Source organism: Porites lutea, chromosome 10 (genome assembly GCF_958299795.1).
Source record: "Porites lutea chromosome 10, jaPorLute2.1, whole genome shotgun sequence".
Classification (NCBI taxonomy): Eukaryota; Metazoa; Cnidaria; class Anthozoa; order Scleractinia; family Poritidae; genus Porites; species Porites lutea.
This window is the reverse complement of record NC_133210.1, coordinates 18,137,671-18,157,097: the sequence shown is the minus strand read 5'-3', so window position 1 is coordinate 18,157,097 and position 19,427 is coordinate 18,137,671. Positions and strand designations below refer to the sequence as shown.

Genomic DNA, 19,427 nt, shown 5'->3' with positions numbered 1-19,427 from the left:
TACGTCAACGTCGCCGGAAGAGACAATTGTCATTTACAATAGTATGACTTACTCGAGGTTGTTGTTTTTTTTATATACTGATGGAGCAAAGACCACAATGAACAATTTTCGTTGAGCCAGAACCACTTTCTCCGGCAACTTTCGCGAGCTAGGGCAGTTTCGCTCCTTAACAGCTACTCTGGAAAGATTTTTCCACGTAGAAATCTTTTGACTCGTCGGTTAAAGTAATACCAAGTTCGCACGTCGTATGGATTGCTGTGCGTGATCGCCAAAGAAATGACTACCCGTCAAGTCTAAAATTACATGACGCCACTCTAACCGACCAATAAGGTGGCTTCCTTAAAAGAAGCACGCGGTATGACAAGGAAACAAGAATAGATTAAAAATAATTTTCATGGGAAGAGGTTGATCAATTCACAACTTCAACAACTCACCCCCGGCAAATCCCAGGCATTAGGAGCGGAGAATGTTACACGAAAGACATTCCCGAGGGTGGGGAATTTGACCTTGGCCTGGGTAAGGCGGGATATTCGAATCGGTAGTGTCAAGTTACAAATTAGTTCGAGGCGTTCCCCTCTATAATCAAAACGGGATCGATGCCATGGTAGACATTTTCTTCAAAGACCGCACACTGATTTTTACATCCAGATTTATTGCTTTATGGGATATTGGAGCGGAATTATATATTTCGCTGGATCAGAGGAAGAAATATACAATTTTTCACTGGAAAAGTAAGAAAGTGAAAACGATCTTCAGCCATCTATCGTCAATATTTTTATATAACTCTTAAGAATACACGGCAAAAAAGAACAAATCTCTGCAATAACTATTCTCACTTGCTTTATGAACTGCTTTCAAAGCCAGTTAGTTCTACTTGAATAGATAGCTAATCTAACTAGAGTTAGTACGAAAAAGCCGTAAATTGCAGTGATACTGGGTCATTTGACGTGGTTGATACCGTGCAATCTCCAGCTCAATTTCATCCACTGAGCAAAGTGCCTGTCTCAAACATCAAATCGTCCACATTCTTGCAGAGCCTCTCGTCAAAGCAATGCATTTTGATGAGTCTCTGCCAGAAGAAAAATTCAATGCTATTATTTAACGGTAAAAGTCTGCTGTTTGAGGTTGCATTCACACTATACCGGCCGGCTCTTGCTTTTACACGAAAGCCACCGCAGATAGGGGCACTGAGACGGAAGTAAATATTAAGAAATGAGGGCTGGTAATTAGCACACCAAACCCAACATAACCTTTTGTATTTATCTCATGCAAAAACGTAGTGGCGATGGTGGTGGTAGATGGAAACAATAGTAGTGTGGTGGTAGTTGTGGTAAGCGGAGGGAAAAAAAATTTGAGCAGGACCCAAATAACTGGATTGTGGAATAGGGGGAAGAGCAGTGGAGTAATATGCATGATTTGAGTGCGAAAAATCAGTGCACTAGAACTAGACCATTTTTTTTATCTGCAATGGAAAACGAAAGTGGTAGTAAACAGAACTTGCATAATAATGTCACGGTTCAGTGATAATCAGTCTCAAGCAAACTTAGCCTTATTCCTTCGACAACAGGAATCAACCAATGAATACTTTTCTTAGTGTCTAACGCAACCAATCAAAAAGCGAGACATTGCTCTATCTAAAACCTGTCGAGTTAAGCCACCGAAAAAAATTGTCCATAACCTTATCCTAATGAAATTCCACCGCGTTTCATTCATGAGATAAAGAGAACAGGCTATGACGTCATGGACGTTCATGTATATCTGCCTCCTTAATGAGATTCCTGTCCAAAAAAGGTAATTCGCTGACTGCGCCCTATACTACTGTGAGAATCAAGTGAGTTATTCAATTAAACATTTAAAAAATTTTCCCCTGAAAATTAATGAAGTATTTCACCCGTACCTCCCCAAAATGCCCATCTACAAAAAGAAAATCAAGTAAGTAAAAAGCAGAACATCTTAACCGACCTTCCAATGTTCGCAAAACATCATTCAGGTTCATACATAAAATTATCGCTCTAGTTTACTATATCAGCAGAACGAAACATTTTAAACTGTAAGTTCACTTTTTCTATCTATTAATATGTAGTACAGGTTGTACAGAGTTACCTTTTTTGGGCAGGAATCTCATTAAGAGGAGAGGAATACATAAACGCCGGAGACGTCATAGCCTTTTGTCTTAATCTCGTGAAAAAAATGTGGTGGTGGTGGTGGAGGTGGAGGGAAACAACAGAAATGTGATGGTGGTAGTTGTGGAGGGAAATAGAAAATCTGAAAAGGAGCGAAATAGGGAGTTAGAGAGCTAGTTTCCCTTCCAACTCATTAATATGCACGATTTGAGCGCCATAAATTAGTGAACAAGAACTAGAAATAAATGTTCTAGCTTTTTCCTAAACATAGTTTCATCCGTAACTCCCCACAATACCCATCTACCTGTCTCAGTAACCAAGGTGACCAATGTTAAGAGGCTTGAATGTATTTTTTTTTAAATTCTTTTTTGTCTCTCTTTAATGGAGTGCTTGTTTGTTTCACCTTATTTTGGTTTTCCATCTCCTTTAATTCATGACGTAGAGCTTCAAATGTTGGCCTCTCATCAGGATCTTCTTGCCAACAGTTAAGCATCATCTGGTATCTATGAATAAACATTAGGTTTTTCTATTTAACCTTTCGATTAAGCTAGCGGAAAAATAGAAACAGATCTCTTGGGCTCAAGGAAGGGATGATACAGGAGTTTTCCACGCAAAATAGCTACAAATGGGATAATACTAAACAATGAAATATTACATTTTGAAAAATAAATTCTAGTCCCAAAAGTCTCAGATTTTAGTCTCGTAGCTTTCTAATGCATCTCACAGTTTTCATCAGCAGTAAACGCTCAGTATTGTCACGTGAATAAGTCACGTGACAACAAATGGTTAAAAATCGCGGGAAGTTCGTAACCCCATTTTTGTTTAGGGTTGGACACTGGCGTCTGATATGGATGACCTCCTTCTTGATTTTCTGTTTTGAATTCCACCGTCTCCTGGTCAAAGATCTTGACCCCTCCCAGTCGATCTCATGGGAGGTTTTAGACTGGTGTTCCTAGACTGCGGATGTTGTTTGTTTTTGGTGTTCGACCAGTCTCTTCTCCAGAGCTCTAGCTGTCTCTCCCATGGAGTGTTTTACACAACTGTTACTTGTAATGTCGTACCCCAAGCCCGGGAAATACTTCTTGGTTATTAAAGACTGCACTGAACTGAATAAAATTTCCTTCCTCTTTATAAAAGTCATCGCTCAATCACATATTATTTGTCTCCATGTTAACAAGTTAAGATTGACCGCTTCAGTATTTTGGTTACCAGCCATTTGGTTTATAAACTTACAGAGCATCAACCACATGACTTGGCTTGGGCATTCTGTAGCCTTCAAGAAGTAACTCAGCCATTTTCCGTCCTGCCGTTCGCGGATAAGGTGTACCACCTTAATACAAACATAGATAACAAGAAAACAATCAGAACATTAAAGGTAAACGCTCAGAACATACTTTATCTGTTTTCACATGTACCCTTAGCTTTCTAGAGATACAGGAGGGGTTTCTCAATATTTCTTTAGGATGTAAGTTCCGTTTCAAAATCTTATAAGCGGAAAGATAATGTAACCCTTGGTTTAGGTCTTAGAATGAAAACGAAAAGGGTGATTTTATTAACTGTTTCTTCTGAAGAGTTCGTTTGTTATGAAAACGTTATATTTACACCTTACGTCTTATTTTGACCTTATCCGTTTTAACGGATCGGCAAACGCGTCAGAACTTACAGTATTTTTTTGTAGAGGACGTTATTTGAAAATTCGAAGGACGTGCATCTACCTACTTAAATGAGAACTTTCCTCAGAATTTTTTATCACTTGAATGTAATATTAATTTGGCCCCGTTCAGACCAAGCTTTATTACTATTATTATCATTCTTTTTTTGCCTCCTGCGACCTGGGGGCTTCAGAGGCCGACCGCTATAATTTCAAAACGGTCATTGATACCGTCCAAAATTACACAGAATAATGTACTCATCATTTACAAAAACTGAGATATTGTTGAATTTATTGGTAGAATCCAGATTCCATCAATTTTCCCCCTCAGAGCAATAATCAAATAATAAGGGGTCTGAAGTCTGACAAAATCAAGAAGTTGGCTTACTCATTCACTGATGTGATGATGACCTCATTGTTATTAAAGAAGTATCTAGAACCATCTGCCGTCTTGGATCTGCCATTTTGAATAGCTGATTAAATGTACTTAAATTTATTTAAAACCCATACAAATCCAGGTAATCGTGATAGAAAAGTTGATCTGTGTATGAAACGATGCTAAGAAGCAAACAAACACGCAAATTGTGAAATTCAGAGAGAAATTAACAATGTTAATAATTGAACCCAGCATCTGTCATAAAAGCCTGGATTCACTTATAACTATACAGATTTAGCCAAGACCAAAAGCGAAGCTCTCGAGGGATCTTTTAAGAAATGTCCTTCCCAAGTAATTCAACTTTTCGAGAAACGTTCCCCGTTGATGGCGATCGATGAGCAAAAATACGTTGTGTAAGAAAACACCAGAGTCACCGAGCTGCTCCTCTTCGCTGATTGGCCAGAATTTTTTCTGGCCAATCAGAAGCAGGCAAGAGTAAGTGCCTAGAGGCTCTTCTCGATCTTACAGTAAACTTTCACCACGAACATTTTATAGTCCCGATTTACTGCCCCTGGGTCTCCGAGGATGAAAGCAAACTGAATTCCACCTTTAACAAATGGACCTGAGCCCGCGATCAATTGAAAACTACAAACTGGTCACTTCAATGAGTTGCATACCTGAGCCCGCAATAAAGTCATTTGATATTGGTCGGCGGATACCTTTTTTGACACAGCTGTCAATTGACTGTAACATAGATGTCCAACACTAAGTAATAGGCGAGTTTCGTATTCCCGGGCGGCCTAGGACGAGTGCTTGTTTTTGCGCGAAAGCGAGGCTAATAGGGGTCACTCCTCACCAAGAAGACAAGCAAACATGAGAAAACTGCGGCTGAGTTGCCGAAAAGAAGAAAAATTTGAAACGTTGGAAGGTCTGGAGGTCTCAAAACTTACTTACAGGCTTGAGAAATCGTTGTTTCAAACAGCAAAACGAAAATCAGCTCGTCATCACTAAGAAAAACAGCGAGCCTAACCAGAAATTGACCGAAATAGTGGTCGGTGAGTGAGTTCAATAAAACTGCGAAGATGGTTTCAAAATCCATAAAACAAGGTAATACCCTGTAGCTATTTTAATGTTATTTTCAGTGATGGTTAAAACTCTATTGGAGTGTTGGTAGTGGTCGAAAGCCTGCAAGTTAAGCCGAAACCTTCGTTTTAATTAGTTGACATGTTTTCTAACGGAGCGAATACAAAATCTTGTGTATTTGAAAGAAAATAAACCGACGGGGCAGACATTTTGCATAAATTCCTTGCACTGTAAGGAAGTTAAATCGGTTTAAACGAAGATGAATAAAATAGTATGAGTTTATTTATACATAAGCTTACGTTTTTCTTGCATTATTAATCAAAAAACGTACGCACTTCTCACTCGACAAGAACTTGAACACAGAATTTTATACAGACGATATATATACTGAACAGTTTAAACTCCATTTCACAGATATTCACAAGAGAAAAAATAGAATACTTAGAAGTAAGATTATCATAATTAAAGGGAGTAAACTATTTTCATTTTAACAAACTTTATCCTCTTCAAGCTTAACAATTACTTCTTCTTTTGGCTTCGTCGCTTTTTTCCTTTCTTCTGTTAAGTACGATCAGCTTATCCAACAATTTTGTTGTTTGCAACAGCTATCCCTTTGGCTTACTGATAAGTTTAAGCTTTGAAATCTTACTATTTTAAAGATTTCTATCGTTTTCCAGCCACTCAGCGGCAAATTGCCTATGTTTGTTTTTGTTTTTGCAAAGAAATTGACCCGCATTAGCCTCGCAATCGTTCTCGTCGCAGGGCCGTACGAAACTTGCCTATTAGTCGACCTTGCCTTAGCAGAGCGTTTTTGTTGTTGTTGTTGTTGTTTCGTCGGTTCGTCGCAAACGGGGGGCCTACTCCCAGCGTTCCTAACAGAGACGTTGGAAACTGGGGATAAGAATTATGGCTACTTTCATTGTATGCAAATGAGCTCGTGATGAGCAGGCGATGATTGAATTGACGCGCCATGTTCTACTGTCCCCGTACGTGCGGTAAAGCGTAACCTTCGGAGCCGAAGGGACTGTGCTCGATACCCGCTATCTTCCTGCCTTTGTCTTATAAAGCGTTGTTATGACAAGAAGGCATTTGATGCTGATCGTTCTTAGGGATATTTTAATTTGCTCCGTTATTTATGTTTGGGTCCGTGAGGAATGACCAGTTCTGGGACTATTGTAATTTCTGTCCAAGATTAAGCACGCAAATGTCATAGCAAAATTACCATATTACCATAATTGATTATTATACCTCTTAACCTTATTACTTATATTTAGCTTATTCTTGTCATTTATGTATACATAAATAACTTTGAATTTGTTTTTAAATGGGTAGCCTGAGTGTTATAAGCCCCATGGCTTTCTATCCGGGCAGCCCTGCCACTTTTGGTGGTAATCTGGTCAATAACCTGATTAATAAATTATAAATTATAAATATGAAATGTTTTGAATTTATTTAAATTTGTGACAATTTAGTTGAATGTTTACATAGTAAAAGCGACACATTCGCGTTTCTATTTTCCCACATTTAATACTACAGAAGATTAAAAAATATTCATTACTAGTGGAACTCAATCAACACATAAAGCAATTACGAATGGACAGAAATAGCAAAATAAATCTGGCCAAACTCAATTCGAGAATTTCTCTTGAAGTTTTAACCCTGCTTTTATGTGGCTGCCGAACTTACCTAATTACGTGCTGCACGGCACTGCATAACGTAAGTGCCTTGAAAAACGATTTGGTTTTGCAAGCACGTGGTTTTCGATGGTCATTCGGTCTGTTGTCACTTGTCGCGATGTTTCGTTACATACGTTTTCCACAGATAACGGACGGCAAATGTATTGTTGCGTATATTGGCAATAGAAAACAAATGTGTTGAAAAAAACAAAGTGCACTGAGTGAAAAAGTTAAATTTTCTCTTTGTAAAATAATTTCCCTCGTAGCACACGACGCGTTATAAACGTTTATGCTTCTGACTAAGGCAACATGTCATTGCCCTTTTCTTTGTACAGACTATTCATTGCCAGTAAGCTCATGTCCTCCCAGAGGACTATTTTTTCTCTCTTGCAATGATGTAATTTCTCTCGATTTTTAATTTGTTTATTTATACACGACTCAATCATCGTCGAATACGATACAAAAAGTAAACATCCTGAAGAATAAAGAATGAAGTGAAAAACTTCAGCAAGGAAATCTTGTTTCGTGTAGAATAAATGGCCTCCTCACTTCTTATTTATCTCCAAGCAAACAAGACTTTAACGCTTTTAGAGCGTTGTTGTCAACAAATAGATTCCACCTTAGCCTGTGAACAGGCCTTTGGTCGAGCGGGAGACTGGGGAGATCCTTTTTTTGCTATGTTTCCCCAAACAGAGAGCCTGTTCACAGGCTAATTCCACGTTTTCGTCGTGGCGAAAACAGGGCCTTAGACGGTTTTAAAGTTATTCAGCTTCAATTTTCACGGGGGCCTCAAAAGCCTCCCGGTCTGAATAGGGTTTGAGGGGTTTTTATCTGTGTAGGAGAAGAGCAGTATCGTGGTCAAAATCATACCTATGGTAGTTATTTCATAAAGTACCACTCCAAAACTCCAGCTGCGATTAAATAACAAAAAAAATGTAAGAAATATTTGCAATTATAAATAGCCATTCAAATTATGATTCTTGCCTGATTTTACGACAACAACCACGGACAGAAATAGATGAGAAGGTTGTACAACTTAACAATAGTTAGGATTTTTGTCTTTTGCTAAATATCTCCAACGTCCCCCCTGGTCAATGTTGAGATATAACAGTTCAATTACACTATGTACGCGCATAAACATTTACGTGTTACTCAAAATTGGGCCAGGAGCGGGAGAAGGAAGGAGAAAAAAGAGGAAAAAGAAAATTAGTGGACAATTGACGTCACGCAACGAGAAGTTGAGCAGCAGCTCAGCTGCCTGGCAATGCAGTGAATATCGACAACTGAGGAAAACATCATCTGTTGATGTCATGAAATCGCCACGAAACTTGCTCATGTACCTTATTAATAAACTTGCAAGTGCTTGAATGAGAGCATAACAAGAATTTTTGGATTCGATTTATCTACTACTTTTGGACTGCACTTCCATATCATACGCAAATTCGGCATTTTTGTGTAGTTGAAGTTGTTGCAGAACAATTTAATATAAAGGAAACTAAAGAGCGCAGTTTGCGAGGATTGGAGGTACTTACACGTCACTTTTTGTCGTGTACTGCCCGTACATTAATACTTCATAAGCGGTCCACTTTACAGGAAGTCGCCCCTTAATGAAAGAAACAAGCAAAGAACTTTTAAAAAACTGATTCATTGACCATAAAAGGGATCGGGAAGGGAACGCTCAAATATGCCACAGTATGAGCAAGCATTGTACTGTACGAAACCCGGGCCCGGGTTGTTCAAACGTTGAATAGCGCTATCTACCGGATAAATCACTATCCAGCGGATAAGCGTTGTGAAACCAATTGCGCTATTCCGTGGATAAAGATTTATCCAATGGATAGCGTAATCCACCTTTGAACAACTGTGGCCTGTTCGTGAGGTTTCTGTCATCGAGGACTACGAATCAAGTAACAGCAGGAATGGACTAACCATTGGCCTTTAACCTGAGCTTTCCGAGGTTCTGCAACGCATGTACTTTTACGGTTGCATTCGGTGCTAACTTGGATGCAGTTGTGTGTACTTCATTTATGTGAGTTGTTGTTCTTACTAGTATGTCTTGTCAGTAAATGTACTCATGCTATTTTGTCGGTGGCTCCTAAAATGCTCTGACATTTTATTGGCCATAGTAACGAAAAAAAAAACATAACAATCGTAGTCACAAGTGACTAATCGAAGTCACCAAAAAGAAACCAATCTTAGTGCAGCTTAAATTTGAGCAAAAGGTATACACAAATTTCCGACACATCTGCAGTTGGATTGATGACATTTAGACGAAGAAGCGAGATTCAAGGACTTCAACCAAGTGAAAAAATGCGAGAAAAATTTACTCTATGGTTGCGAATACGCAAAATAGCTTAACACCTCCCTCTGGTAGCAATACTAGTAATATGCGTGAAAAACGACATTTAGACTAAGAAGCAAGATTCAAGGACTTTACCCAAATGGCAAAATGCGAGAAAAATGTACTCTGTAGTCGCGAATACGCAAAACAGCTCAACACTTCCCCGTAGCAGCAAGACTATGCGTGAATATATCAGTCATACGAAAAGACATGTTTATCCGTATTCGTTGCATATCTTCAGGAACAAATGTAGCCTGAGAAAGCAGCCCGCATTTCGACACTTCCCCGAAAAAGGTCGTCTGTGAAACGAGCGCAGAAATTCTTTACTGATGATGAGTCCTTACCCATATCAGAGTAGAGCTTCTGAACATTTGAAGCCATTCCGCAGAGAAGGACTTCGTGGCGTCGCGAAATGTTGGCTGTTTTGTCAGGCCCCCTCAGTGCAGGATAACATTTTTTAATACATCCCTAACAGAAACGATACGAAAACCTTCATTTTTCTTTCATAAATATTTTCCTGGTGCACATCTCTGGCCATTCCAAAGTCTGTCACTCTGCAAATTTCTTGATCTCCAACCAATACATTACGGGCTGCAAAATCACGATGAACAATCTAAGAGCAATCAAATTATAGTGACGTCAGTCCACATAATAAATTAATTCCTTGACAGTAAATTTGTAATTTTTCCTTAGTAATCCTTAGCCTGTTGCAATTTTCCAAACAGATAAAAATACTGATATTGTCAACATATGGCCAACAACTAAAGGAAACATTCCAGTAAGCTAACATACCTTTTTCGAAGACAAATAACTCATTTCATCAGCAATTTGCCAGGCAAAACTGATCAGTTGCTGTGACGTCAACGTTGTTTGCGGCTTGATATCAGGTTCTTTGTAATACGTGTCATTAAGTCCACGACTTTTTCTTAGGTAACCCAGGAGATCCCCATATGGAACGTACTCAGTGATTACAAGAATGGGGTCTGCGGAACAAGTATATAAAGATTGGCAGTGAGCTCATTACAAAACCAGGAACGACCCCCACGGTCACCATAATACAGTCTATATAACAGTTTTTGCGTATTTCTTTTATTCAACCTATAATTTCGTCAATTCAACTATTACCCTCAAGAAATGGAAAGGTTGTGCAGATAAGTTAACTAACCTTGTGCATTCTGCAGAGAGGAAAAGTTCAAATAGAAGAAAAACGTTCCGTTAGTTCTGCAAATTATTGAGTGTGGAAATGAGCCTCGCAGTTGAATAAACAACCTAAGCATTTGCAAGATTAAAGAACCTAAAAAAATTCAGGCTTAACTGGGAATCGAACCCTGGCCTTGCGAAACGCCGGACGCAATGGTCTCTCCACTGAGCTAATCAAGCCAGCTGGAAAGCAGTCCGTTGTGAGTTCGTAATATACCCCGAAAATGGATCATTTCCACTCTCGTATCTTTAACCGAGGTTCAAATTATGAGTCATTTAATGAATTAACAGTCATTTAAGACTATTGTTAGCAAGGCTGCAATAAATGCATTACACAATGTTGATGGAGAAGCGGGCTTCAAAACGAGTAACAGGGTCATTCTACATTTTACATACCCTTATAAAACAACCATCTCAATAAAATGTTAGCAGCTAGATTTCGGACTGAGTGTTAATTGCAAATGAATGATTTTTCTGTTACCAGATTCAGTGCTGCTAATGTGACACCTCTATTCAAACAAGGTGCGGCCAGTGATCCTTCTAATTATCGCCCAATTTCTGTGCTACCGGTGGTGTCAAAAGTAATCGAACGTCATATGCACAACACTCTATATGCTTTCCTTATGGATAATAACTTGCTGGATTCTAGACAGTCTTGGTTTCGTAGGATGTACAGTACCGAGACTGCTCTAATCAAGTTAGTTGACGAGCTTTTGTTCGGCCTAGATAATAATTATGTATGCGGCATGGTCCTGGTTGATTATCGAAAGGCTTTCGAAATGGTGGACCATAAGCTATTGTTGCGCAAGTTGGAACTGTACGGTATAGCCAACCGGGAGCTTGCCTGGTGTCACTCTTATTTGTTGGATAGGAAGCAAGTGGTCCGTGTAAATGGGAGTGAGTCAAGCGAAGCTTTGATGTTGCATGGAGTCCCTCAGGGCAGTATTTTAGGTCCTTTATTCTTCATTTTGTCTATCAACGATCTGCCCTTGTATACAAGTGCTAAGTTGGACCTTTACGCAGACGATACGACTGTCACTGCTTTTGCGGATGTGAAAAACTTAGCCACCTTAAGTTCATCACTAAATAAGTCTGTCTCTGAAATTCAATTATGGGCTTCAGCGAATAAGCTCCCATTAAATGAAGACAAGACTAAAGTACTCACGATCACTGGGAAAAGATGTGTGGCTAACATAAATGGAAGTGACACAGATGTTTTCTTAAACGGAAAACAGCTCAGTAATGTGGATTGTGCTACCTTATTAGGCGTAGAAATTGACAGCAAATTGTCATTTGATGAACATATTGAGAAAGTATGTAAAAAGTTGGCCTCTAGAATCGCAATACTGCGTAAGATTCGAACCTGTCTACCTCTTAAACAGCGACGTCAGTTTTATAATAGCATTATTCGCCCTTTTATGTCTTACGCACGTTGTTTGGGCAAATTGTGATAAAGAGTCGGTTTATAGGGTCTTAAGATTGCAAAAACGTGCGGCACGCGTTATTTCTTATGCCGATCGCATGACACCATCAGTTGCTTTGTTTAACAAGCTAGGTTGGATTCCGTTTTATGAGCAACATAAGATAGATAAATGCATAATAATGTATAAGCGAATTAATGGGTATTTGCCGAATTATCTAAATGAACACTTAATTTTGAATAATAAGCGGCACTCCCGCAACACTAGATATTCAAGCATTAATGCTGTTTGTCCTAAATATAGAAGATAAACAGAGGGAGGACGCTCTTTCGCTGTTTCGGCAACAAGACTGTGGAATAGTACACCAATTGAAATTAGGAAACTAGATTCTGTACCATGTTTTAAAAAGAACATGTTTGCCAAGATTTTTAAGGAACAACAATGTTTGCATCATTTTATCATTTAATAATTTTTTATTTTTATAAAATTCGAATCCTGTTTTATTTTAATTGTTTATATATTTTAGCTTACTATATTCATTAGATTGTAAATAGTTGTGTATTTTATGAGGGCCACAAGTTTATTAGCCTTTGGCTATTAAGTGCTACCTTCTTTAAATAAAGCTTGATGACGTGTGGATGACGGCTTAATGTCTTCATCACTTCAAGCTCTGATAACAAGTCCGTCCTGTCAGAATCGCGGGCGTCAACTACAAGATTTGGTTAAGATGCATGTTTTAAATTGGCGACAGCCTATTCACATAGTTTCTGATTGTGTTGAAATAGAAAGGACTTGGAGGTCATACTAGAGGTGCATAAGTTCTCCCCCAAAAGAGATGAAGCCTCACTTGGAACAGCTTAGAGTAGGAATGATCGGTGAATGGTCACATAATTCTGCAGTGGGATTTTCAGTGGAGTGTCTTAATATTGAGGAATGTTATGTCCGTCTGAGATTACGAAGAAATTTGTTGGAAGGCAGAATGAGTTTTCTGGCACTAGAAGCTGAGAATAATGATGATGCAGTACACAATCATAATCAAACTCATAATCATAAGTACGCGATAAGTGATCCGATTCCGCCCCATTTTATCATACTGTACTCAACTTTATAGATTACCTTTCAACATCTTTATGGCCACTGTTGTCGTTCCCTCTACCCCTCGTAGCTGTGACGCTGACCCCTTAGCAACTTGTCCAAATGCACCTTGACCGATCACCTTTTCTATGATAATACTTACTCTGGGCACTTCCCAGGATTGATTTTCTGGATAGTCACTAGGTTCCAAGTAAGCTGTTAGCTCTGCTTCTGCTTCTCTGCTTGTTGTTGCTGAATTCCTCTTAATTCCATGCTATTACTAAGACCCGAGACGGGAGGTAAATTTTCACCGCTCAGTTCTCCTTCAATTTCCACCACGCTGCTCTAGTTGAAAAAAAAAATCATCAGTAGTGGAGCTGTTGCACCATGTGTATACAATAAGCCGAAGTTTCTTGCTGATGCCGATGTTGTTTAAGAAAACGTAACACATCGTAATGCACCTTTCTATAGTTTTTAAAAGATTGTTATTTTCAATAATTGGTAGAGCAGGGCACAGGAGTCACTAAGGAAGCCGTCCTAAAATTATTTTTAAGTAAGAAGGCCCTGGAGCTCAGCCATTATCCTGTATTTGTTATGATATAGCTGGACATTTTTTCACATCAGCGCGAGATCTTATTATACTTACTTCGAGGTCACATGATATCTAACAATAAAACTTGTTTCCGCCAAAATTCCATGCTATTACTAAGACCCGAGACGGGAGGTAAATTTTCACCGCTCAGTTCTCCTTCAATTTCCACCACGTTGCTCTAGTTGAAAAAAAAAATCATCAGTAGTGGAGCTGTTGCACCATGTGTATACAATAAGCCGAAGTTTCTTGCTGATGCCGATGTTGTTTAAGAAAACGTAACACATCGTAATGCACCTTTCTATAGTTTTTAAAAGATTGTTATTTTCAATAATTGGTAGAGCAGGGCACAGGAGTCACTAAGCAAGCCGTCCTAAAATTATTTTTAAGTAAGAAGGCCCTGGAGCTCAGCCATTATCCTGTATTTGTTATGATATAGCTGGACATTTTTTCACATCAGCGCGAGATCTTATTATACTTACTTCGAGGTCACATGATATCTAACAATAAAACTTGTTCCCGCCAAAATCTCTGAGCGGGTAACACTGCAAAATCTATGACGTCAGGGCAAATGTTGACCGCTCGCGAGATTTATTTTCATAAATTTGTACACGAAAAAGTTTCTTTGTGGGCTATATGACAAATCACTCAAAGACTGGTCCCTTGGGAAACAAAATTTAGCTGTTTCCTTCGGGACCAGTCATTTATTGTTTAAAATATTTCATAAGGACACTGGGCCGCGCTAGCTCTTCAATCAACATTTCTCTAATAATTAACGATAATTCTTTAAAATCGATGCAAGTATTTCTAAAGCCAGTGTTAACCTAGGCTCGATTACCAGCCGCTGTTCGGGAAAATGAGCCCACACTCATCTCCCTAAAGAGCGGCTGGACGTGTGCGATTTCCTTTGTTGGTCTAAGCCAATCATGTTACCGCCTGCAGATTTTCGTCTGACAAAGATTGTCGCCTAAATTATCACATCAAAACAGAAAGTGCTTCCTTCCCTGCTTCCTTGATCCATTGCATGGCGAGGAGATTTCGGCGGCGCGGAGACACTAGGCGAAATTCTAGAGTCCGAAGGAACACATCGTTTTGTTCGATTGTTTGTTGTGAATGATTGTGGTTGGAGAGATTTTGCATCTTCAAGGATCTTTTCAAGGCGCTTTAGGTCTCGATAACTGCGTTCGTTATAGATTTAGCCGTCCACGTTATAGTTGACAGAGGAACGTTCAATACGCTGGAAATTTTATCTGGTAAATCAGAAACTTTTCCATTTAATTTGGTCCGCTTCCGAGAATCAGTCAGTTCGGACCCACAGAAGACGCAACCAATATTCGTAGATCGAAGAAAATTAACTACCTGTCGCCGTGTACAGAAATGTACCGAAGAATATCTTTTCAAAATGTAGGGAAATGTACCGAAAAAACTATTTCGAAAGTCATTTGGGTGGGTAAGGGAACGCTTGATGCAATTTTGAGCCAAATAAATAAGAAAATTGGAGACCGGTTACACTTTCAGTCACATCGGAGACGCCTGAATTATCAATTTTCCAATTACGTTACAGACAAGGTCAACGGGTCACGCGTCCAGTAGCCTGCGAGCAAGCTCTCCTATTTGGGCGAGCCTCGCAAGAACGGACGAGCGAGGGGCCGAGAAAAGGAGATTGCAACGATCTCTCATAAATTTTCATTTCCACCCCGGAAACCCCGAGACTCTGCAAAGCGTGAAAACTGTCACCGCAAACGTGCCGCAGATTAGAAAAGTGACAACCGCCCGTCAAATTTAGACAGCCGAGGGCGCGTATAATCATTTTAAAATTTATAGATCGCTTTTGCAACAGCATCAAAGCAATATTTTTAATCACTGATGTGTTTTTTTTTTTTCCACGGGGACATCGAACTTCAACGTGTCCGCTCGGATGAGAACTTAATACTTTGATTCTCGTTTCGTTTACTTCACTTGAAAAGTCGTCCATACTGCAGTGTAGAAGACCGACTCCCCGTCGCAATCACCAAGAAAAACATTATATGTTTTTCCTTTCCGGAACTGGAGAATAGCGTTTTCCTGGACTTGGTTCTCTTAAGTTGTACTACAGTTGCTACCAACTATTTCTTTTGTCCTTCTTTACGGTCAAGCTGCACAGCTACACTGTCAAGTACACGTTTCTAAATTTTTTCTACCCAGTGGAATTCAATCGCGCGAAGAAACCGACGTTGGAAGGCAGCGCTTGAACCGGGCGCTTGAATCTCTCTTCACTCTCACTCTTCTCGTTTTTAGAACTAAACAAGGCGCTTGACACAAACGAATACAATTGATGAAGGGTTTTCGTTTTCCTTCCACAAGAACTACAAACTCGGTCCGACTTAACCTCGGCACGCAATATTCTCTTTGCGAGAACTAAATCAAACGAGCCCCCTCGTCTGCTTGGAGGGCTGAAACACGTTCTTGGTACCAATCTGATCCCCCTGAGAACCAAACTGCCAGCTTGGCCTGTTATCAATCAACTTTGTTTTGCGGAACGTCATTTTTTAGCCAATGGTATTTCCCTTCGTCTGAGCGAAGTACAAATGAAATTTTATGAGAGATCTTTACAAGCTCTCCTTTTCTCTGCCCCTCGCGGCTTCGCCGCTCGCTTGCGCGCTTCGCGAGACTCGCTTCGGTCGCCCAAATAGGAGAGCTTGCTCGCAGGCCACGCGTCCAGCCGTCTCTTTTCGGGGAGGATCAAAGACCGGAGCCGGGAGACGGCGGAAATCAAGCTTAGTGTTAACCAAGTTTGAATAGCCTGCGTAGCTGGCTGTATTGTGTAGTAGTCGAGTGAGATTTAGCGGCGGAGCCGTCATAATATAGTCGAGTGAGATTTGACTGCGGAGCCGTCACGAGCGCCTCGCTTCCTCTTTTTGGAACAGGGCTTCGCCGCCAAAACTTTAATCTCGCACCCATACAATACCGCCAGCTACGCAGGCTAAGTTTGAAAAGACTGATTGTCTTAATATACAGACGAAGTGATCTCAACAAAATCAGAAAGGAAACCATTAAAGTACGATTTGATTGATGGCTCAAATCACACATGGAGAATGAAGGAGAATGCGCTTGTAGCGGTTAATAGCACATCGTTACGCAAAATTTAGATCTTTACAGGATTTTCAAACATGAATTACTTTAGTTTAATCCTTTCGCCAACACTTACTCTTGACTCCAAGTCCTTTTTGCTTTCCCTAAAAAAAAAAAAGGGAGCGAAGTCATATGCCTGTGTTTAAAGTCTTTTTGGACTGGAATTTTTGTCCAGATCAATAAATATCTTCAATCTAGGTTCCCTCACAATAGAGAGCATCTAGGCAAAAGTCAGGTAAGGGATGTTTGCGGTACACGTATGACAACTTATCGATCATCCTTTTTACCTGTAAATTGAAAGAAAAAGAGGAGACCATGAAAATGCTAGATAATTTTATGTTTCAAACCGAAACAGTTTTACGTAGTCCTCTACAAGACTGAATTCATGATATTACTATTATGGCGAAAAAAATCTTTGTACATACATTGTACATCAAGTAGATTTTATGTTACATGTAATTGAAGTACTTGTAGTGCTATCAAAATTAGGGAAGGGTAATCATCTTTTGTAAAGTGACCACGAATTAAAGACTAGTATTACTTACAGGAACAACACTTCAGTGGTTCGGATATAATTATTACAAAGTAAAACAGGGTCACTATAAGCGGGTCCTAGCAAAAACTGAAGTAAGTTTTAAACGATGTTCGCTTAACATAGAGGATGGGCGAACAGTGGGAGCGAGTAATGTAACTCAGGTGAAAGGAGTCTTTACTATTACAAACAACGCCACCATAACATAAGAAGACCGGTGGATAGGTAATGCTCATTGTGATCTTCGACCCCTGCAGCCTTTTACTTAAGGAGTTGGAGAGAAATGTAAACTTAGAAATTCACTGAAGTGATCAAATTGGCCCGCAGTCGGCAAAACGTTATGTCAACGACGAGACAAACATAGACAAATCTCACCTCGCAATTTAAGCCAAAACTTGTAAACAGCCAAAGCCAAAATTACTAGTAAAAGAACACCTATGACAATTCCAGACAATTCTGAAGCAGAGAGTCCTGTTGAGATATGGATGATGTCGCCAGATGAAAAAATATACTGAAAACGTCTAACTTAATTAATCGCGTTTTACTAAAATAAGAACGGAACACCCTATATTCTTTATATGATTTTCTTGGGTTACCTTTTTGTCCACCGCGCATATTTGCCTGGAAGACTTATATGGGCTACCGCTACAACACTGAGGCTTGGTAACTAAGATCAACGGCCGACTTGAATACCAAAGGCTATACGTTACTATATTCTCGTCTCCTTTGCGGTGATATAATTGCAACACTAAATGAGAGCAGGTAGAGCAGGTACTAAATCGACTTTTGAAGTATACTGCATCAAATTAACAGGTGTTGTTTATCTTGTAGTGCGTCCCTCCCTGAAAACATGTCCAAGGCGAGACTTCCAGAGCTGGTCATCCATTAACCAGGTGTGATTTTCCATTTACCTTGTTGACGCTTCGTTGTTTCTGTCGCAGTCTGAAGGGATTCTTCTATTGCCGTGATCGCACTTACACTACTGTCTTTGATTGGGTCTATAGAATTCCGCCCGAGCCTCAGCATTGGGTTGGATGGATGGATGGATGGTGGATAGATGGACCGACGGATTAATGGCTTACGCGGTGGAAGAGAGAAAACCGCCAGAAGGACTACAGAAGAAACGGTTTGTAACTAGAAAGAGAGAGACAGAATCAGCAGTGGAGGAAGGATACTGAATGAGGCAACTGTGAAAAGGAAAGAAAAGAGGAAAAGGAAGTAGGAGCTTATAAAGGAAGAAGTATGAGAAACGGGGGTTTATTGGAGAGGGGAGGTTTGAAAGTGATTTGTTGCACCCTTCAACTCTTTTTTATTGGAATATAAATAGCTTTAATGTAATTTAAAGTGGGTGAATGTTGTGTCAAATCGTGACCAAATGAATACCCTTTACCCCACTTATCACTGACAAACATGTACTTACCTCCCTTGTTGTTCCGCTTTGTGATATCCACGTTCAACACTAGTACTCAATAAAACGAAGGAAAAAAGATAAAGACTACAATCTTAACAATAACGTTCATGTTTATAGTCCAAAAGCACCACAAAGTTAAGTGCATGCAAGTTAAGTGATATCATCATTTATCGATTCATTCATTGATTTTAAACGAAAAAATAATTAATAAATGCATTGACGGACCTACCTAAATTACTCTCCACGTATGAAGGATTCTCCTCTCCAGGTCGTCTCATGTCCAATCGAAACCTATACCTCACTTCAGCCTTGAGATTCTGCACCTTGAACTCTGTTTTATGAATATTCATACCAGTAGCAGCCGCGATGGGAGCCCAGTCACCCTCCCCTCCCTCCTGAATCTCAAGACTCAGTTTGATTACTTGCTTATCTCTCACTGTCCATGTTATTACTATGGCAGTTGGATCTTGAGACATTCTTGTGGCTTTTACTTATGAATGGGAGAAGAAAAAAGTACGAATAATCGTGAGGGAAAGCTCTAACAACCGAACTGCCGTGTTATTTTTTCCACATTCGTATACTGTTTAGCTGTGGCTAAAAACAGTATAAATCTGGTCCTTTGTGAAGCAATGGCCAATTAAGATGGAAACTGACATGGTAATCCTTTTCTAGTTCTTCTCTAGTCCCGGCTCTTGACCGCTACATCAGCCTGTCAAATTAAACTTGAGGTAACCTTGTTATTGCTCGGTTCTATAGGGAAAAAATTCCTGAACGACGCGCCCCCTTTTAGATGAGACAAAATTAAAAGGGGGGGTTGCCAATTTATAGCTTACCTGAAC

At 39.7% G+C, this 19,427-nt stretch overlaps 1 protein-coding gene across 1 annotated transcript; it reads right to left on the bottom strand.

The window, feature by feature from the left end:
* Positions 1 to 757: 757 nt before the first annotated feature.
* On the bottom strand, positions 758 to 19,064 carry LOC140949615 (proto-oncogene tyrosine-protein kinase receptor Ret-like). Its single transcript, XM_073398771.1, has 13 exons — positions 18,818 to 19,064; positions 18,089 to 18,289; positions 17,553 to 17,648; positions 16,722 to 16,749; positions 12,988 to 13,184; positions 12,488 to 12,580; positions 10,043 to 10,245; positions 9,741 to 9,863; positions 8,442 to 8,512; positions 7,780 to 7,820; positions 3,357 to 3,453; positions 2,527 to 2,626; positions 758 to 1,069 (listed from the first exon to the last, which is right to left on the bottom strand). The coding sequence occupies exons 1-13, from the start codon at positions 19,062 to 19,064 to the stop codon at positions 980 to 982; spliced, it is 1,587 nt and encodes a 528-aa protein (XP_073254872.1). The 3' UTR covers positions 758 to 979.
* Positions 19,065 to 19,427: the final 363 nt, after the last annotated feature.

Bases quoted from the DNA above. Each gene is read 5' to 3' on its own strand.
- LOC140949615 (XM_073398771.1), bottom strand. From the start codon at position 19,064: ATGTCTCAAGATCCAACTGCCATAGTAATAACATGGACAGTGAGAGAT. The intron at 2,627-3,356 runs GTAAGTTTATAA...GTTTATTCATAG, and splicing joins AGTCATGTGGTTGATGCTCT to ATACCAGATGATGCTTAACT. The intron at 1,070-2,526 runs GTGAAACAAACA...TTCTTCTGGCAG, and splicing joins AGATGGAAAACCAAAATAAG to AGACTCATCAAAATGCATTG.